The sequence below is a fragment of the Ostrinia nubilalis genome, chromosome 2 (assembly GCF_963855985.1).
Source record: "Ostrinia nubilalis chromosome 2, ilOstNubi1.1, whole genome shotgun sequence".
In the NCBI taxonomy this organism is placed as follows: domain Eukaryota; kingdom Metazoa; phylum Arthropoda; class Insecta; order Lepidoptera; family Crambidae; genus Ostrinia; species Ostrinia nubilalis.
Window position 1 is genome coordinate 3,335,177 of NC_087089.1, and position 20,097 is coordinate 3,355,273.

The 20,097-nt window shown below is 42.5% G+C and overlaps 1 protein-coding gene across 1 annotated transcript in view; it reads left to right on the plus strand.

Annotated features, from left to right (window-relative positions):
• Positions 1–15,526, plus strand: part of LOC135079899 (uncharacterized) — a 107,840-nt gene extending 92,314 nt beyond the window's left edge. The window contains exons 3-5 of the mRNA XM_063974533.1: positions 12,367–12,487; positions 13,506–13,563; positions 13,679–15,526. Coding sequence (XP_063830603.1) covers positions 12,367–12,487; positions 13,506–13,563; positions 13,679–15,241 — 1,742 coding nt within the window. The 3' untranslated portion in view covers positions 15,242–15,526. The remainder of the gene's footprint in view (positions 1–12,366; positions 12,488–13,505; positions 13,564–13,678) is intronic.
• Positions 15,527–20,097: the final 4,571 nt, after the last annotated feature.

Consider the following 20,097-nt stretch of genomic DNA (forward strand, 5'->3'; position numbering starts at 1 on the left):
TGCGGGTTTCGTATAAAGACACGGTTATCCATTAAAAACACATCTCATATTAACATTTCCAGTACTATGTATTAGGTATAGTCTATCTATAATGTATCTACATAGAACATAAATCACTGTTTATTAAATATGATTCTCTAGTCGTTGTTTCTAATTCTCTAGTAGTTATTTTTAATGTAGGTAGGCCTATAATTAAGCTCAGGTATAAATTACAAGAACTAAAATTATACTATTGACACCACAATTGACACCATTAGGTTGTAATTCCAAGACACAAATAGTTAAAAACACTATACTAGCCCTAAAAAATGTATTAGTTTTTACTTAGCAGTAGAATTAGATTTTAGGAAGCTTTGAAATAATAAGAGTTTTAATAACTGAGTTCACTCTTTTTCTTTGCACTACATTAATATGGAGAGCCTACTTAGTGTTTTTATCAAAACATGTTAAAACTGTCGTTCATGAAAAGTATTTTAATACCTATGGTTTCAATTAATTAAGATAAGCCCTAGTCTAAAAATATAATCTCTATTCAGTGTATGTCATTAGTGGACAAGTAGTCACTGTAATGACCATTAAATATTTTCCAATAGCTTTTAGAATGGACACACTGTGACACTCAAAATCCCATAAAAATCCGTGACCTCCATACGGCCACTTCATACATGAATAAAACACCTACCTACCCCTTTAATCCAGTCACTTAGCTCGTCCCATGTTTTTATTTATAGTCTATAATGTGTTTTATTCTTGACTAGCGGTCCTTTGATGGGGGTTACCATTCGTCTAGTTAAGACCGGACTTTGGTTAAATGATTTTCAGACTTTTTAGGGCTGATTTTTCAATCGTCAGATATCTTTTAACTGAAGAATTAACTTGTCATTATGACATATTTCCCATACAGAAACTGTCAATACGTCAAACTTATTTTTCAGTTCAAAGTTATCTGGCTATTGAAATATCAGGCCTTATGAAATAAATAAAGAACTATCTAATTATCCCAAAACAATTTAGAGCTTACTGTAAGGCTAACACGAAAAACTTTCGAATCGCTATCAAAATGTGGTTTTCTGAATAAAGAAAAATAAAAAGTAAAATAAAATAAAAAAAAGATTTCGTACGAAAACTACAACAGCACCAGGGCCGGATTAACCATCTCGGGGCCCCTAGGCACAGCTCGTTTCGGGCCCCCCTTTTTTTGTCGCGGAGGAAATGCTTTGCGAACCGTCACCACTGCCGGGGGACAGGGTGGTATGTGGGACTTCCGGCGCCCTAAAAAGGAAAAGGACGCGGTATACCCACTAAAACCTCCGCGGCGTTCCGTCGTAGGCCGAGTGGGGTGTCGCGAGTATCCGGCCGTAGCCTTAGACTTCCGAGACACCACGCTACAGCGACAGCTCGCCTACACGGCGGACCCTACACGCCCCCCTTGTGGGGGTCCGACGGAAATGCCCGAAACGCCAAGCCGTTCCCGTCAGACGAAGGTGACAAGGGCCGTTCTACTCTACCCCTGGCCTGCTGGCCGCCACCTGGGGGCAGAGTAGAACGGTCGTACAACCGCCATCTTCGCCCCCTTCTCCGCCTGCGGAGCGATGAGACGAGAGGATCGTTCTCCCGCTCGCGCTCCACTGCCTCCTTCTGAAGGATGACCTCTTCGCAAAAGGAGGCAATCGCCTTCCAGCATCCTTCACTTCCCAGCATGGCGATGACCAGGCTCGGAAGCGAAAGATCCCGGCCCACGACCACGGCGCTGCTCCTCCCAGCCTGTGCAGACCGCGAGGGTGTGCTGCACCGTGTCATCCGCCGCGCCGCATTTGTGGCACACGGGGATTCCTCTCGCCCGATTCTATGCAGGTACGAACCGAAGCCATGCCCGGTCAGCACCTGCGCCAGACGGAACCTGAGGAACCCGTGCGGTCGTTCCAACCATTGGTCCAGAACAGGACCAATGGCGTCCAGAGTGCGGCGGCTAAACTGCGCGCGAGTCATGTCTTCGTGACGGCGCCGCACCGCTCCAGGGCGCTTTCCACGCGCCTTCTGGTCTGCCATCCAGTGATAGATGACAGACAAGACCCCAGCTTCTTGACGCACGACGCAGAGTGCCCTACCGTGCGGTAGGTCCTTGCGACCCTCTGCGCTATGGCCCGCTGGGGTCTGCGTAGAAGGGCAGCATTCTCCCTCCTGTTGAGTGCGTCCACCCAGACTGGGGCGCCATACAGCGCCATGCTCCTTAGAACGCAGGCATAAAGTCGACGGCACCTCGTTTGTGGCCCTCCCAAATTCGGGAGGAACCAACTCAGTGCGCCGGCTGCCTTGAGGAGGCGTGGCGCTAGCCCGTTTAAGTGCTAAAATGCCACCTCCCGTAAAGCGTGAGGCCCAGATATCTCATATGGCCTTTGACGTCAATCCTAACGTCCTCAACGCGTCGGGACGGGCGCGCTGGCGAGGCCCCGGAAAGAAGAGGGCCTCAGTCTTCTCCAGCGCGACTTTCAGGCCGAGGCGTCGTAATCTGCGAGCAACAGTATGCCGCCCGCCAACGCCAGCCATGCCGCGGCCCCAAATGTCTTCCCCGGGCAGTGACCAGAGTGTCATCCGCATAGCATAATATGACACTAATGCCCGCGAGAAGGACGCCCCGGAGGAGCCAGTTGAAGCCTAGGTTCCACAAGAGGGGACCGAGCACCGAACCCTGCGGAACCCTGCTGGCTACACCGCGCCGTTTGAGCTGGCCGTCTCTGTTAACATACAGGACTTCGCGGTCCCGTAAGTAATCGGCCAGCAGCGCTCAAAGGTACTGAGGCACTCTGTGATGTTAGGCCTAGAGTATGGTGGAATGAGGGATGGTATTGAAAGCGTTGGCTATATCGAATGATACAGCCAACACACCCTCAGCCCTCTCCCTAGCCTCCGCAGTGAGGCTTTTTAGCCTCTGAAGGGCGTCGACCGTCGACCTGTCATGTAAACCAAAGCAGTAATGCTAACGTCACGAAAATGAATTAGGTTCCACAATATCGAAATATGACGATTGAATGTGTAAACCAAAATAAGGCGAAGTTTTGAGGTGGTTTGAGTTTTGTTGCATAAAAATAATCCTTAACAATTTTTTTTCATTTTTTTATCGGGAGTGCTGGGCCCCTGGTCATAGTGGGCCCCTGGCCATAGTGGGCCCCTAGGCACTGGCCTAAAGTGCCTTATGGATAATACGGCACTGAACAGCACCCTTGTGAACGTGTCGTAAAGTGAACTTAGTATGAGAAATGGTTGCACGAAACTCATTTTGAGAATCAAAATTGTCACGTTATCGTTTAATTCGAAGGTTGAGTATTGAATTTTGTCGAATTCGCAAACGACTCGAAGACGAAAGTTGTTCATGGTAGAGGTACTGTCATCGTAGCAAATATCGGATTATTGTCATTATAGCCGGGCATTTAGTCTCCACTGCAGGAGCTTCTCTGATCTAGGTACTAGAAACAAATGGAGAATTTGACCTAGTAATGCTGAGACGGGTTAGGGCTTCCTCAATGTTCACATAATTATTTTGTCCTATACGCTCGATTCACAAACCGTGCTTGCTTAAGTGAAGCTCTGTGATTGGTTCGTGTGTCACCCTGAGCGTCCACGCGCACTGTGAGACCTCATAGTAATGTTCTACCGAAACCACACAGCAAGTCGGCGAGTCTTTCAGATTACTGGACGGTTGGAGACCCTACCGTCAACTCAATTTGCTGCAAATTGCACCACTCTGAGCCTCGGCTTTCAGGCTAGGACGAGGTTGAGGTCTATTTTCGACCTATAGAGGCTATAGAGGCCAGGCAGAAATGGGATTAAAGGCGGATTAATCATTAATGACGCACATTTCGTTGCGACTCCAATGACGTTTAAATATCATTGGGACTTGGCCGCGGTGACGAAAAGAGACAAAATATTTACAATGTTTTAGTAAAAATAATTATAATTAATTTCATCACAGTCGGCGTGATGGCTTACGTGCTGTCCAAAATACAGATTCTTACTTTCATTGCCGTAGTACTGCCATATTTTTATGTCAAACTACGAGTATTTCTCAAATCTTATAATATTATTTTAAAGCTCTATCATTCTGAGGAAAAGCAATAAGTATCCTCATTAAATTGATTTATTTTGCGGTAAATTAGTTCTTTAGCGAGTAAAAAGGCGACTCGCTACTGGTGAGCACAAAACTCATTCTGTCATCTTTTTTGACAACTTACCACGAAAAATTATGGCAATGGGTTCCCAAACTCAAAAGATGTTTGCTTAGTATGACCATTCATATTCAAATTCGTAACTTAAAATAAAATACCTTCAATAACTATACGACTTTATTAAGAACACATCCTATTATACAACCCTACCATCTTCAAATGTATTCAACCTCCAACCATAGACCCCAAAATTTCGTAACCCAATCCATTCATAATCTGATTACCCAGGTGTTCCTTGCCTAAGTTACAAGAGCTCCTCAGGGACACGAACGGAAATCGGGATCAATTGGATACAGCATCGTATTGTCTGTACGGAACAATGAAACAAAGGATTGTATGTTATAAGTTAATGCGTAGTTATGAGTGGTTACTTTAGTTATTTATGTACTCAGAGCTATACAAATGAAAGGTTTATCTTTTACATGTAATGTGTGATTATTGATGGAGAAGTTTAGATAGTAGAAAGAAAGAAAGAAAGAAAGAAAGAAAGAAAAATATTTATTCGATGCAAGTAGGTACACAGCAAGATAATAACTAAAACTAGACAACAGAACGTCTACAAGCACCAAAATGGCATCAGCTCAGTATACGCCGTGACGGCAGAGAGCGCATCACGACCACTGGTATTCTGCGGATGCCAGTTGAGGTAAAGGGCGCAGCTCGCCCAGGAACAATCGGTTAACGTAACAAATAATTTTAAACATAGATAGCCTAGACAGATTATTTAATTACATTACTTATGTATAGAACAAACACACTTTATTTTGCACCATACAAGACAACAAAATAAACAAAAGATACGCCACAATTTAGGCGGTGTTATCGCTATAATGCGCTCTCTTCCAGAAAACAAACAAAAACAAAGAAACAAAGTTTGTTTACGAAAAGATGTCTTTAAAGTAGGATAGTAACTAAGTTTTTAATTATGAGTAGAATTTAACGCCCGTATTCACAAACGATTCTTGCTTAAAATGAAGCAGCAAATCGAACGCACAGCATTGAATAGAGCTCTGTGATTGGTTCCTGTGTCACCCTGTGCGTCCACGCGCACTGTGAAGAAACCTCTTAGTAATGTTTGTGAATGCGGGCGTTGGTTATGTTAAGTTTAAGAAATAAAAGGGTATGTAATTAATTAATTTTCAAACTGTATCTTTAATATTTTGGATTTTTCACAGATATTTCATTTTATTAGACTAAACAAAATCTGCCTTAAAAAGAGCCTAAAATTCCCCTTAAATAACCGTGACAAGGACTAACAGCGTGATGAATTGCTTTATTTAATTAGTAAGATTAAGATCATGCTCGTTAGGCTTAATTAAAGAATTCTTTTGTTTATTTTGGGGTGATAGCAAAACTTGGGGGTATTTTTGGTGTTTTACCGCATTTATTATATGGACAGACCATGGAAAAACATGTAAACAACTCTAAGGTCTAGTGTAGTTAATTATAATAAGATCTATAATTATTTTTTTTTGACAGATGTGTGTTGATTGTAGTTATACAAACACTCAAATTGCATGTTTCTTAAACGAGTTTTGATTGTTGTTATTGATATCTCTGTAACTTCGTCGTTTCGAGTAATAAAACATTTTATTATTATTTTTTTCAACCTAGTGAAAGGTATTTTAGGCTGCAACAGGGTCCATCAATCTATAATTACGTGTAAGTTTTTACTCTTAAATATGGGAATGAAAGGTCGTCACCAGAGTCACGCGTGGGGATCATATTTTATAGATTTTTCCAAAAAAATAGCATAACCAATTACTTTTTCGCAGAAAAGAGTCCTATCTAGTTAATGAACGACCAATAAACCCCAGTTCCCCATAACAGCAGAAAAACAGCCTTCCAAGCAAACAGCTATCAAATCATCTTTATACGCCGCCATTATCAGATCGATGGGCAGTTAAAACTTGTTAATATTGTCTATGCTATGTGTAGCACAACATAAAACAGCCAAGTAACAACGGAGAAGCATACTTTAAAAAATAATCCATATTGTGCAAATAAAAACTTTTGATTTGATTTGATTTGATTAGGGTGTTTGTTCACTATGTAAAAATCCCAGTTTCCTGAAAGATCGCTTACCTACGTGTACTCTGCCAACTTTTTCTAATATTTGTGAGTTGTAACTCACAATGTTTTTTTTTTGTGAGCTACGATTTTTATCAAACAAAAGGTCGTTGATTTGAGTCCGACCTAAGACAGAAATCGAACATGAACATGACCGAGGAAACTCTGTGCAGATTCTGCCATACAGAAGAAGAAACGGCCATGCATGTTCTTTGCTCATGCTTCCCGCTTGTGAGCAAAAAAAGTATCCATCTCGGGCGACACATCATGCACCCGGATGAGATAGCAGATATCACGCTCCAAAGAATCTGGAAATTTATAGACTCAACGGGACTAAGCAGTGAACTCTAAAGACAAGGGCTGCCACAATAGATCAAACCTGGTCGAGTTGGCGCAAATAAAGGCCCAAAAAACCAATAATAAAGACAGAAAAGGTTTTTTAAATCTGGTTTGTAATAAAAAAATCATTATTCTTCTATCATCATCATTTCAGCCATAAGCCTCCCACAATGATTTCCATATTGGCCGGTCGGTAGCAGCCTGCATCCAGTGCTTCCCTGCTACTTTTATGAGGTCGTCAGTCCACCTATAAGGGTTTTTCTATACTGATATTAATTTTGTAACTCTACATTTAATTTTATTAATGTATCTTTCGGTAGCCCATTGCACAATTTAAAAAGTATTTGTTAAACGTGACCTGGCGTTTCAATTCAAGCTACGGCCTAAGTGAGGACGCCCATAACTTCAGTTATAGAGGCCGGATGAAGTACATCATCCGTTTACGGTCACCATAACGGCCCGGACAGGCCTTGGGTACCGTAACGATGTTTTTGAATTTTTCACGGAGTTAGGACTTAGGATGAGTTGCACCACCTTATTTTAACCGTAACAATAACCGGTGCTTTTTGTTTGGAGTTTGACAGATTTTTGACGTTTGTCAAAGTTAATGTAAGATGGTGCAACTCAACCTTACAGTTTAAATGTTACTGGTAGGAATGGTGGGGATGCTTTTGGTATTTTTAGTCCTCTTTATTTTGCATAAATTGTGCAATAAAGTCAAATAATAGAGAAACGGTTCTATTAGCGCGTAAGCCGCCTTTGCCAGAAAGAAATCTTATTTAATTTCTGAAGCACAGTATTATATCTAATTATCGACGGTTCTGAAATGTAGGCCGCGTTTCGGAAAACGCAGCGTGAGACGTCCACCTACAAGGTGACTGACGGCATCGTAAAGGTAGCAGGGAAGCGCTGGACACAGGCCGCTGCCAATCGTTCAACATGGAAAGAATTGGGGGAGGCCTATTCAGTAGTGGACGTCCTATGGCTGAAATGATGATGATGATGACGGTTTTGTTCATGTGAATTTTCCGTATACATTTGTAAAGGCATTGTCGCTCGGTCAGAGCCGCACTCATTTCGGCGAATCGTAGCAATTTAAATTTAAATTATAAGTTCGCCAACTCATTACACGTTCCAAAACGTCTGCGTTAGAGATCTAATGTTTGTTTTTGATGTGTTAAAGTTAAAACTTTTGGCGGTGTTTGAGAATTTCGTACTTATTAAGTAAATAAGTGCATGTCATTGTAGTTCTAAAAATCATGGGTTGCACCATCTTACTTTAACTTTGACAAACGTCAAAAATACGTCAAATTCCATACAAAAAACACCGGTTATCCTTAAAGTTACGGTCAAACTTAGATGGTGCAACTTAACCACAGTATTGAAAATCGTTTTCAGTTAACTCTCATATCCATTATTTTTCTTTATTTCTTGCTGTACATATTGTAACAATTTGGTAATCGAGCGTATAAGGTTGAATTACACCACCTAACTTTGACGGTAACTATAACGATGACCGGTGCTTTTTGTATGGAGTTTGACAGATTTTTGACGGTTGTTAACGTTAAAGCAAGATGGTGCAAGTCAGCTTAAGTAAAGTTATTCTTAGCCTTGCCTTTAAGTACTCGTACATTATATCGGTGGAGACGTGTCAATATTTCTATAAATACTTACTAATTTTTTTTACAAAGTCAAAGTCAAAGTCAAAATTTCTTTATTCGTTTAGACTAATAAATAGTTCTTACAAATCGTCATTTTGCTCTTAAGGAGCCTCTACATGTCTCATAATCTTTTTACGAGACATGTAACGTTACTATTTATATATTCCAACTATTCCCTTTTTATCGATAGCCTATCTACAGTGATGACATCACTATTTAGCGTTCCTTTACCTCCATTTGTTATTATCAGCCCCTAATGACATTACTGTTGTAAATCCATTAATACGTGCGCTGAAAGCCATCTATATCCATCGTAAATCCAATTGGTGCGAACGCATGAAAATCTAATGACCGACCCAGCTTTTGTTTTAAAAGTCCTTTAAATAACATTTACAAATGCAATAAAAATACACGAGGCATTTTAAAATAAAGCTTGTTATAAGTTACGTATTTATACGTATAATAGTGCGAGAATTCTTAAAACTATTATTTTTGTGTTGGATAGCCCATTTATCGAGCAATGCTAATGTAATAGGCTATACATGACATGACGATGTACTTATTGTACCATCCACGAAGACGCGCCCCACCATTCTTCCGCTAATGTTTGAGTGTTATCGGTACACGCCAAATTATCCATGAGTGCACACGCACACTACAATAATGACGCTCGGATTGCTCGGGGGCACCTCGCGCTTCCCCTCCCGACCCGACCAAAAATTGGTGGAGTGCTTCTTCGTAGATGGCACGATCTATACCTAACTAAAGGTACGGTATTCAAACGAAAATAACATTGTAAGTTTTAAAATTATCACAAAAAAGGCTTGAAAAAAATATTTTATTTTTTTCAAGCCTTTAGAAAATTTAATTAGGTACCCTATCAAATCTCAAAGGATATTTTAAAAAGTTTTTAGTACCTATTGACCGTTTGATCAAATGTCCAGATGTCAACTAAAACAAATTAACAGAATCAACCAACGGCCCACTCTCCCGGAAATGTTAGATAAATCACTTATTCATTCAGAAGGAAGAATTGCCCACTCTGAAGGGGATTCCCTTTCCCGCCCTTTTCAGGTGACAAATTTGACACAATTGAGCAACTGGACCACAGAATAAATAAAATGCTGCTTACTTTTTACTTGTTAAAAAAATTGACACTTCCTGTATTTTATCAAGAACTCGAAGACAAGTCTGTAGGTTATTGTTTATAGAAATACTAGCTTTCCGCCCGCGGCTTCGCCCGCGTGGAATTTTGTCTGTCACAGAAAAACTTTATCGCGCGCGTCCCCGGTTCAAAAACCGGGATAAAAACTATCCTATGTCCTTCCCCGCGACTCAAACTATCTTCATGCCAAATTTAATCAAAATCGGTTCAGTGGTTTAGGCGTGAAAGCGAGACAGACAGACAGACTGACAGACAGAGTTACTTTCGCATTTATAATATCAGTATAGATTAGTATAGATGACGTTTTCTTAGGAAATTTTAAGTAAAAAGTACCTACCTAAGTCTTTTCTCCTTCATTTTCAGCTGAAGCTCATAAATGAAAACCCCTTAAAAGTTTCCGAAGAATCCTGATGTAATTTAACGGTGTTTCGCGTGTACATTAATCTTTCTTTTTGTTTCGCGTCGAACAATATTTATTTCCTTTGAGAAACAAGAAAATTCTTTGGAATTCATAAAACAATTCAACGTTGTTAGTGTTCTGATGAAATTTTTCTTAGTGATGTGAGGAAGACTAAAAAGTTGTTTTTTTCTTCATCATGTGGTCAGCTCAAGTTCTCACAGCCTTGCCTAGCATATTATGTACATCCAGAGTAAATATTCGTATTATACCCACTCGTCTGGCCAACATAGGGAGTGTCGACGTAAATCTTTTGTTTCTGGTCGATTAGAGAGGGTCGTGCTCTTTCAAGGGAGACCAAATGATGATTATAATCGATAAATTCAATATTTTGTTTCACTGCACTAAACTCTGGGGATCTTCTCAAGGGATTCATTGTTAAAGTCTGCCAGCTGCCGGGATTGGGAACTTATAACTTTGTTTTATTTGCTTTGTCACAACTTGGTATACCTTGTTATTAAAGGATGATGGGCACAAATGTATGGAAAGTGGTACCCGCTCCAATAGCCATAACCAATATATATTTCAAAAGGCCTTTAGATATAGGAAAATGTCTGCTATGGGGCCAGTTCTAATTCACGTTTTGAAAGCAGTAATTCCACTAAGTAATATAATGAAAGTATAACACAATCATCCATGTATACGAGTATGTACTATGACTACAATCTATTAATATAACTAAAAAAAGCCTTGAAAAGGAAAGGATTATACCTACGATGAACTACCTAAGCTATTAGCCCTTTATTCGCTTTCATCATCATCATCATGATCATTTTAGTCATAAGACGTCCAGTTGAACATAGGCCTCCCCCAATGATTTCCACAATGGCCGGTTGGTGGCGGCCTGTATACAGCGCCTTCCCGCTACCTTTATAAGGTCGTCGGTCCATCTTGTGGGTGGACTTATTGGGTCTTGTGGGTTTATTCGCTTTAGCAACCCATAATAAAACCATTAAGAAATAATAAAACTCCAACCCTTTTATTAATAAAAGTTACACCCTAGTTGAACTCTGATTTAAATTGTCATTTGGTATGGAAATGTCTTTTTAATCCAAAGTTCATCCTAGGTATAACTTTTTTTTAAATAAGGGGGTAGTAGTTCTTCAAATAAAAACATTTATTACACAATTATCTCTACCAATAATTATAGAGTTAAGGAAGGATGCTGGAGCAGTAAACCCTTCATGCCTCGAATAACCTAAGTACCATAAGATGGACACGTATGATACTTCGGTTACACAAAAAGTATGTTTATCTTCGAACGCAACCAGATCTGAGGCTGGTGGCCATAGTAAATGTTGTTCGTCTTGGTAAGACCTTTCAAATGACACTACAAACATAACTATTGGAGCCGGGTACCATTTTGCAAAAAAGTATGTTTATCTTCGAACACAACCAGATCTGAGGCTGGTGGCCATAGTAAAAGTTATTCGTCTTGGTAAGACCTTTCAAACGACACTAGAAGCATATCTATTGGAGCCGGGTACCATTTTGCCCATTGTCCTTTGATTTCAAGAACAACTGCTTGGGTTATACATAGGACATTTCTTTTAGATAATGCTTTAGAAGAGTTTTCTATAACTTGTTCGAAGAATTATGCCTTAATATAAAACACTAGCTTTTGCCCACGGCTTCACCCGCGTGAAATTTAGTTTGTTGTGACAAACTAAATTTCACGCGGGTGAAGAATTCGATCTGTGGATCGTCATAAATTATATTAGCCTTTATGTTATTCTGGGCTATAAACAATAATACTGTAAAGTTTCATCAAAATCCGTTCAGCAGTTTTTGCGTGAAAGAGTAACAAACATCCAGACATCCAAACTTTCGCATTTATAATATAGGTAGGTACTCGTATATTACTCGTATTATGATACGAGTATACGCAGCTTATGCCCTTTGCACCATTGATCCCTAATTTTTAAGTGACCCCTATGAAAACAAAATACCTGTTACGTGTTACCATAGGGGTCACTTAAAAATTAGGGATTGATGGTGAAAACGGGCATTAGAATCTCGTCAGGGGCAAATATTAGTGGTGATGAACACTATAGATAATCTCCATAGAACGCTACATCGAGTGGCACTTTTGTGGCTTTACCCACCAGTACCTCTAGCATGAACAACTTTCGTCCTCGAATCGTTTGCGTGTTCGATTGATTCTCAAAATAAGTTTCGTGCAACCATTTCTCACACTAAGTTCACTTTACAACTCGTTCACAAGGGCGCTGTTGTAGTATTCGTACTAATCCCCTTACTAATAAAACTTACACGCTCGTTGAACAGTGTTTTAAAGAGACGTTTAGTATGGAAATGGCATTTTAAAACAGTGTTCAACAACTGTGTAACTTTTTATTAGTAAAGGGGGTAAATCTTTTAATCGCGATTCGAATACTATAAATAATTGACAGGCTAGAGGAAGAATAAAACTAACAGTATTATTCTGCGCAGGCGCCGCGGACAAAGAAGCGGACGAGGAGGAGGGCACGGCCGCCGCCGCCACCGCCGAGGACACGGAGGACGAGGAGCAGAACAAACATATCCTGCCGCTCTCTGCGCACCCACCGCCGATGTAAGTCTTAATGAGTATCGTTCGTTTCAGCCAAATGACGTCCACTGCTGGACAAAGGACTTGACTTACTTGACTTATGGTCCTATGTCCCCAAATGGGGCAGAGGGCGTCCACAACAGTCCTCCATCTCGTTCGGTCTTGGACTTCTCGCTTGATCTCGCTCCAGGTCTTGCCGATCTTCTTCGCCTCGTCCGCTACAGTGTGCCGCCAAGTTTGCCTGGGTCGACCACGTTTGCGTTTTCCTTGGGGATTCCAATCCAGAGCCTGAAAAGCCAGAACTGGACAAAGGCCTCCCCAAGAATTTCCACAATGACTGATCATGCGCAGCCCGCGTCTTAAAAAACTCATAAAACTCATTTTTTTATGCAAGTAGGCTTTTAAATAGCACTTTTAGACGTCCCAGTATTAACCCTACCACTGCTTCAGGATAATAAATGGGCCAGTGCTGAGAATCTTCTCGTATATATAGTGTAAAGGAATTCCTAGACACAAAATTTGCATGCTGATATTGTTAAGCAGAATAGTAGCACTTTACCTAAATTTAACACCTAAACCATTGTACCTATTCTTTGCAAATAAATACTTTGACTTTGAATTTACCTCTAAGTGCTTCCCGTGACCTCCACTATAATCAGTATACCGATCCTTAACTTCGGACTTCTTTAATCATCTCCTGTTTCGTTGCAGGTCTATTGACAATTTAACTTAATCTTTTTCCTTAGTCCGCAGACCGTAACCTGCATGCCACTTAGAAAACCAGCAAAATATGTAGTTAAATTTATTTTCACAGGAAGTAAAGATATTTTGTACACTAACCAGCAAAAACATTGGTATTAAGCCTGGAAAATATGGCCGCCAATGACATTTAGTTCTTCCCACGTATCTAGAGTATTATGAAAGAGATTCAATTTATTGCATATTGACCTTGATTTCCAACCTCAAACAAGCTCGTGCCTATCTCTGGAATCTGCAGCTTAAAGATTGGCACCATTTCAAATAACGTTTTGTCTCTTTGCAGTGAAGTGTCAGCCAGTCAGCAGGATTTCTTCAAGATGCTGGACGAAAAGATTGAAAGGGTATGTTTAACGCAATCATTTTATAATGAGTCAAACAGCTGCCAAAATATTATTTTTTTGTTCACTGGTTATTATAGTACCATAATAGTACTTATCCTATTTTATTTTTCCCCAGGGAAGGGACTACGACTCATCCAGCGAGTCAGAGTTGCGGCTCGAGCATGAAAGGAGAAGGAATCTCCTAGAGAAATGGCGGTCTGCATCTCAGTCCACGTCCTCGCAGTCGCAGCCCAGCCCGCCCACTCCTGCCAGGAGACGAGTGCCTCGACCAGTGCCTCAGCCACCCGAGCGACAGAGCAGCCCCGGCTCCGTCAGAAGGTGCTACCGACAACAACACGTCCCAGACGGCATGTCCCCGCCTCCAAGAAGAGCACACAGCGCCCAATCCCACCACCCTCCTGAACCCAGACCAGTCAATGGAGACAACAACTGGCATGACCCCACAAAATCACCAGTCAAAAGACCACACAGCGCAGGTTCCAACTGGAAAAACAACCCCAAAGTGGCCCCGTACAACCAAAAGCCAAAGAAGAACGAAGCAAACGAAAACCAAAGATCTATCCAAAAAGACGCAGACATGACTGGCTCTGGGCAGGATATCTCCCAGATAACATATAACCCAACATTCCAAACGCATAGTCCGGCCCATTCGGCGAAGTCTCAACAACCGTACATAGCACAAATCATAAGCTACCCCATGTCTCAGCAAGTGCCTCCGCAATCACCTCCAAAATACATAGCACCGCCTGAAGAGTATCAGGATCCCCAAAATAACGTCTCTGATAATAAATTTACTAATGCTGCCGGTAGACAAACTCCTGTCACTCAGGTTAACGCGCAGTCCCATATTTATTACATACACGGCAATTCGTCCACAACAGTCAATCAAGACTTGGTTCAGCAACGACAGCAGACGGCTATACACCTGCAGCAGTACGTCGCGATGAAGCAAGCTCAGCAGCAGATGTACACCTATTTGCAGAGAACTCCGCATACAGTGTTCCCGAATGTTGATTTCACTCAGACGCAGAATCCTAACCGAGTGTACGAGAGTAGCGAAGAGTTCGTTCCTCAGTATGGACATCCGGCGATGAGGCCTCACAGCGCGCCGACTCCAGTGGGTGTCGTGAGACCTATGCCGATGGCGCCAGGTTTCAACGCCATGCCAGATGGTTCTCACATGATGCCGATGCCGATGTGGTCTCACATGCCGCCGGTGGTGTCCACGATGGGTCCCTGGGTGCCCGGGCAGGTGCCGCATGACATGCAGTACTACCCTCAGTCCCAGTTTGTGCCTATGTATCGTCCGAACTCGGCGGGGTCCGCCGGGACTCTGACGAGGTATCATAAGAAGGAGGGCGACGGTGAGGGAAAAGGTAACGTGTGCCAAAGCATAAATCTAGTCAGACAGAAGCAGGTCGGGCAGATCGTGTCCCTGCCGGGACAAGAGCTGACGATCTGCAACAACATGAGCGACAGTCCCAGTCCAGCCTCCGTGAGCACAGACAGCGGAGTGTCCCCTGGCAACAGTGTGCCCAGTTCGAAGAATTCCGTATTTAGCACTCCGACCAGCGGAACTGACACCTTTAGCAATGCTCTAGATACAAAAAATAAGAAAAACAAAACGGTACCCTTCAACACTAGATCTTTAAAGAATTCTAAAAGTCTAGATTCTTAGTGAAAGTTTGTAATTATGTAGATTTTCTAAATGTATGTAGCGTCTAGACTAGACAGAACTAAAATAGTGAAATTAGATTCCAAAGTGCTTATCTTTGTATTAATGTGATTTCATCGGACGTTTTTTAAGACTCGGTGTAAAGTTCGATGTAGTTAACTATGAATAATAATAAACTTGTCATCATTGGTAAATGTGATCCGATGATGTAATACGTTAATTTATTTTCTATGAACGTGTCATTTAATTTGAGAAACGGGTAATTTAGTTACGTATGAGTATTTTGTAATGTACAGTCACGGAATGAAAAGGTTCGTCAGTTTTCAAATTGATTCCTTCAACGAATCGCGAGCACATATTACCTTTTGAAACTATGTTACAGAATAATCTCGAGTTAGAGAAAATAATCTTTAACTGTTCGTCAGTAAAGTTCAAAATTATTCAGATCAAAGTTGTTTGACGATTTTCTTGTCAAGAAGATTATTATGATTGATAAACTAAAACCTTGTTGGTTCAACCTGCCATTATTCTTTCTATTAAATAAAAAAAAAACTATTGTCAATTGGTCAATGTCATCCAGGGCCGGATTAACCATCTCGGGGCCCCTAGGCACAGTTCGTTTCGGGCCCCCCCTTTTTTTGTCGCGGAGGAAATGCTTTGCGCACTTTCACCACTGCCGGGGGACAGGGTGGTGTGTGGGACTCCCGACGCCCTAAAAAGGGAAAAGGACGGGGTATACCCACTAAAACCTCCGCGGCGTTCCGTCGTAGCCCGAGTGGGGTGTCGCGAGTATCCGGCCGTAGCCTTAGACTTCCGCGACACCACGCTACAGCGACAGCTCGCCTACACGGCGGACCCTACCCCGTAAGACCGTCGGTCCCTTTAAAAGAACCAAATTCTCAAAGTAGTTCCATCCTGAACATTTGAAAATCAATCTAGTAGGTATGACCGAAGGTCCTTTCTAGTGACCCAAAACGTCATCATTTTCAATCAATTTTTGTTCAAATTTTCGCGCCAAATGGCAATTGAATTGTTTTATCTGTGGCTTTAAAGCCTTGAGTGGGTATCCAAACGAGCTTGGATTCCTGAACGCATTGACAGCTGTCAAGAAATGTCACTTACTTTGACAAAATGGAGCGACCGCGCCGATGTGTTAAGAAAATCTTTAATTACTTGTGAAATCTATGAGTGTTTTTACTTATTAATGCAAGAATCCATTATTAGAAATTATGATTGAATGTCGCGTCGCGAGGCAAGATTTTTTGTTTTCATCAAATGTTCCAATCTCTATGAACCTTCAAATTTATAGTACACTACAGAGGACCTTCGGTCGATAATAATTGATTTTGTTGGTTGTAAAAATCCTAAAATGTTTATTAAATCAAAAACTTCAAATAAAACGACTCAACGACATATTGTGTATTTAAATACATTTTGTAAACTATATAAATCGATGAGTTATTCTTGCCAAAACTCTGTATATGTGAAAATTTAAATTTTAACTTTTCAGTTAGTAAAACCGTAAGTTCTTTAGGAAGGACCAAAAACGAGGCGTTTTTTTTTCGGTCGATCATCTCTATACATCATAACATAGAGCCCCAGTAACTATAACATCAGTGGGATAACTTTATCATATGAAATTTTTAACTTTAAGTGCTGGGACTGACTGGGTATAAAATGTTAGTACTTTTTGAAGGAACTTCGGTCTTACCTCCTTCTTATAAAATTGAACCTCTCGGTCTTACGAGGCTACACGCCTCCCTTGTGGGGGTCCGACGGGAATGCCCGAAACGCCAAGCCATTCCCGTCAGACGAAGGTGACAAGGGTACCCCCGCACCCCCGGCCTGCTGGCCGCCACCTGGGGGCAGAGTAGAACGCTCGTACAACCGCCTTCTCCGCCCCCTTCTCCGCCTGCGGAGGGATGAGGCGAGAGGATCCTTCTGAAGGATGACCTCTTCGCAAAAGGAGGCGACCGCCTTCCAGCATCCTTCGTTTCCCAGCATGGCGTTGACCAGGCTCGGAAGCGAAAGATCCCGGCCCACGACCGCAGTGAGGACACGGCGCTGCTCCTCCCAGCCGGGCAGCCTGTACAGTCCGCTAGGGTGTGCTGCACCGTGTCATCTGCCGCGCCGCGCATTTGTGGCACACGGGGATTCGCGCCCGGTTCTATGCAGGTACGAACCGAAGCAGAAATGCCCGGTCAGCACCTGCGCCAGACGGAACGTGAGGAGTTCCAACCATTTGTCCAGAACAGGACCAATGGCGTCCAGAGTGCGGCGGCCAAACTGCGCGCGAGTCATGTCTTCATAACGGCGCCGCACCGCTCCGGGGCCGGGCGCCTTCCACGCGCCTTCTGGTCTGCCATCCAGTGATAGATGACAGACAAGACCCCAGTTTCTAGCTCCCAAAGAGGAGTACCAGCGAGAACGCTCGCCGCAGCGTGTCCTACCGTGCGGTAGGTCCTTGCGACCCTCTGCGCTATGGCCCGCTGGGGTCTGCGCAGAAGGGCAGCATTCTCTCTCTTGTTGAGTGCTCTCTCGCAGATTGGAGCGCCATACAGCGCCATGCTCCTCAGAACGCCGGCATAAAGTCGACGACACCTCGTTTGTGGCCCTACCAAATTCGAGAGAAGCCAACTCAGTGCGCCGGCTGCCTTGAGGAAGCGTGGCGCGAGCCCGTTGAAGTGCGGGCTAAAATGCCACCTCCCGTCAAGCGTGAGGCCCAGATATTTCATATGGCCTTTGACGTCAATCCTAACGTCCTCAACGCGTCGGGAGGGGCGCGCTGGCGAGGCCCCGGAAAGAAGAGGGCCTCAATCTTCTCTAGCGCGACTTTCAGGCCGAGGCATCGTATTCTGCGAGCAACTAATGTGCCGCCCGCCGACGCCAGCCGTGCCGCGCCCCAAATGTCTTCCCCGGGCAGTGACCAGAGTGTCATCCGCATAGCATATGACACTCATGCCCGCGAGAAGGACGCCCCGGAGGAGCCAGTTGAAGCCTAGGTTCCACAAGAGTGGACCGTGCACCGAACCCTGCGGAACCCCGCGGGCTACGCCGCGCCGTTTGAGCTGGCCGTCTCTGTTAACATACAGGACTTCGCGGTCCCGTGAGTAATCGGCCAGCAGCGCTCAAAGGTACTGAGGCACTCTGTGATGTTGAAGTGCCTAGAGTATGGTGGAATGAGGGATGGTATTGAAAGCGTTGGCTATATCGAATGATACAGCCAACACACCCTCAACCCTCTCCCTAGCCTCCGCAGTGAGGCTTTTTAGCCTCTGAAGGGCGTCGCTTTGAACCAGTAATGCCAACGTCACGAAAATGAATTAGGTTCCACAATATCGAAATATGACCATTGAATGTGTAAACCAAAATAAGGCGAAGTTTTGAGGTGGTTTGAGTTTTGTTGCATAAAAATAATCTTTAACATTTTGTTTTTCTTTTTTTTATCGGGAGTGCTGGGCCCCTGGCCATAGTGGGCCCCTAGGCACTGGCCTAAAGTGCCTTATGGATAATACGGCACTGATGTCATCATTGCATTGCACTGATGGGATAGGAAAATAAACAAGCAAAACCTTATTCGTTAGCAAACGTCATATTTATTTAAATGTTAGCAGGACTGTTTCTTGCACTGTTATGTTGGCAGGTTTGACTCTTACAGTACCTAGTGCAAGCGAAAACCGACACTAAGGTAACGAACCTTTTCATTCCGCGACTGTACGTCTAACTTGAAACTTAAATCGATCTAAATGTATGTTTAGATAAAGACGTATTATATAAATTAAATGGTACCTCTAAGTACTGAAGATGCATTTTAAATTATTCAATAATAATGATTATGAACACAGTATTTGTTTTATTTTTATGACCTTACAAGAATTAAATTGCTTATTAGTGCAAAAACATGTATTTTGCAGATTTTGTAATTTATACCCACTTATTAATAGTAACTTAATAAAATGTCAGTTTATTGACTAAAATCAATAATACGATTTTGTATAAGTACCACTTGTACCTATAAGTAATCGAAAAAAAAAATGTACACAACTTTTTACTTTTCAGAAAGGTTTACTTTTCTTTGAAACTATTAAATCAAAACGAATTTGCACTCTAAAAAGTTTAAACATAGCCATCAAAACTAAATATTCGAATGAATTCAGGATATGGAAAACTCGAGAACTTTCAGTTAACTATTGATTGGCTGATCGAGAACGCAGCGCGAGGTCGGTGACAAAGTTGGAGTAAATTATTGATTCTGGTTCAAATCATACAACAACTAGAGCAGAAGGCTCGCGTACAGTGGATCATAAAAACAAATGTTCATAACCCAACGGTTAGTTCATAGCGGATACGTAGCATGATCGTTGCCAGCGGTAGCTTCGTAGCGGATAGGTAGCAAATTAATTTGTAGCTCAACGCTTAGTTCGTAGCGGACACGTAGCATTATCGTAGCTGATCTGTAAGTTCGTAGCGGACAGGTAGCATATTCGTAGCCCAACGCTTAGTTCGTAACGGACACGTAGCATTCTCGTAGTCGGCCTGTAAGTTCGTAGCGGACACGTAGCATGATCGTAGCCGATCAGTAAGTTCATAGCGGACATGTAGCATTCTCGAAGCTGACCTGTAAGTTCGTAGCGGACACGTAGCATGCTCGTAACCGATCGGTAAGTTCGTAGCGGACACGTAGCATTCCCGTAACCGACCGACCTGTAAGTTCATAGCGGACACGTAGCATTCTCGTAGCTGACCTGTAAGTTCGTAGCGGACACGTAGCATATTCGTAGCCATCGGTAGCTTCGTAGCGGATAGGTAGCATATTCGTAGCCTAACGCTTATTTCGTAGCGGACACGTAGCATGCTCG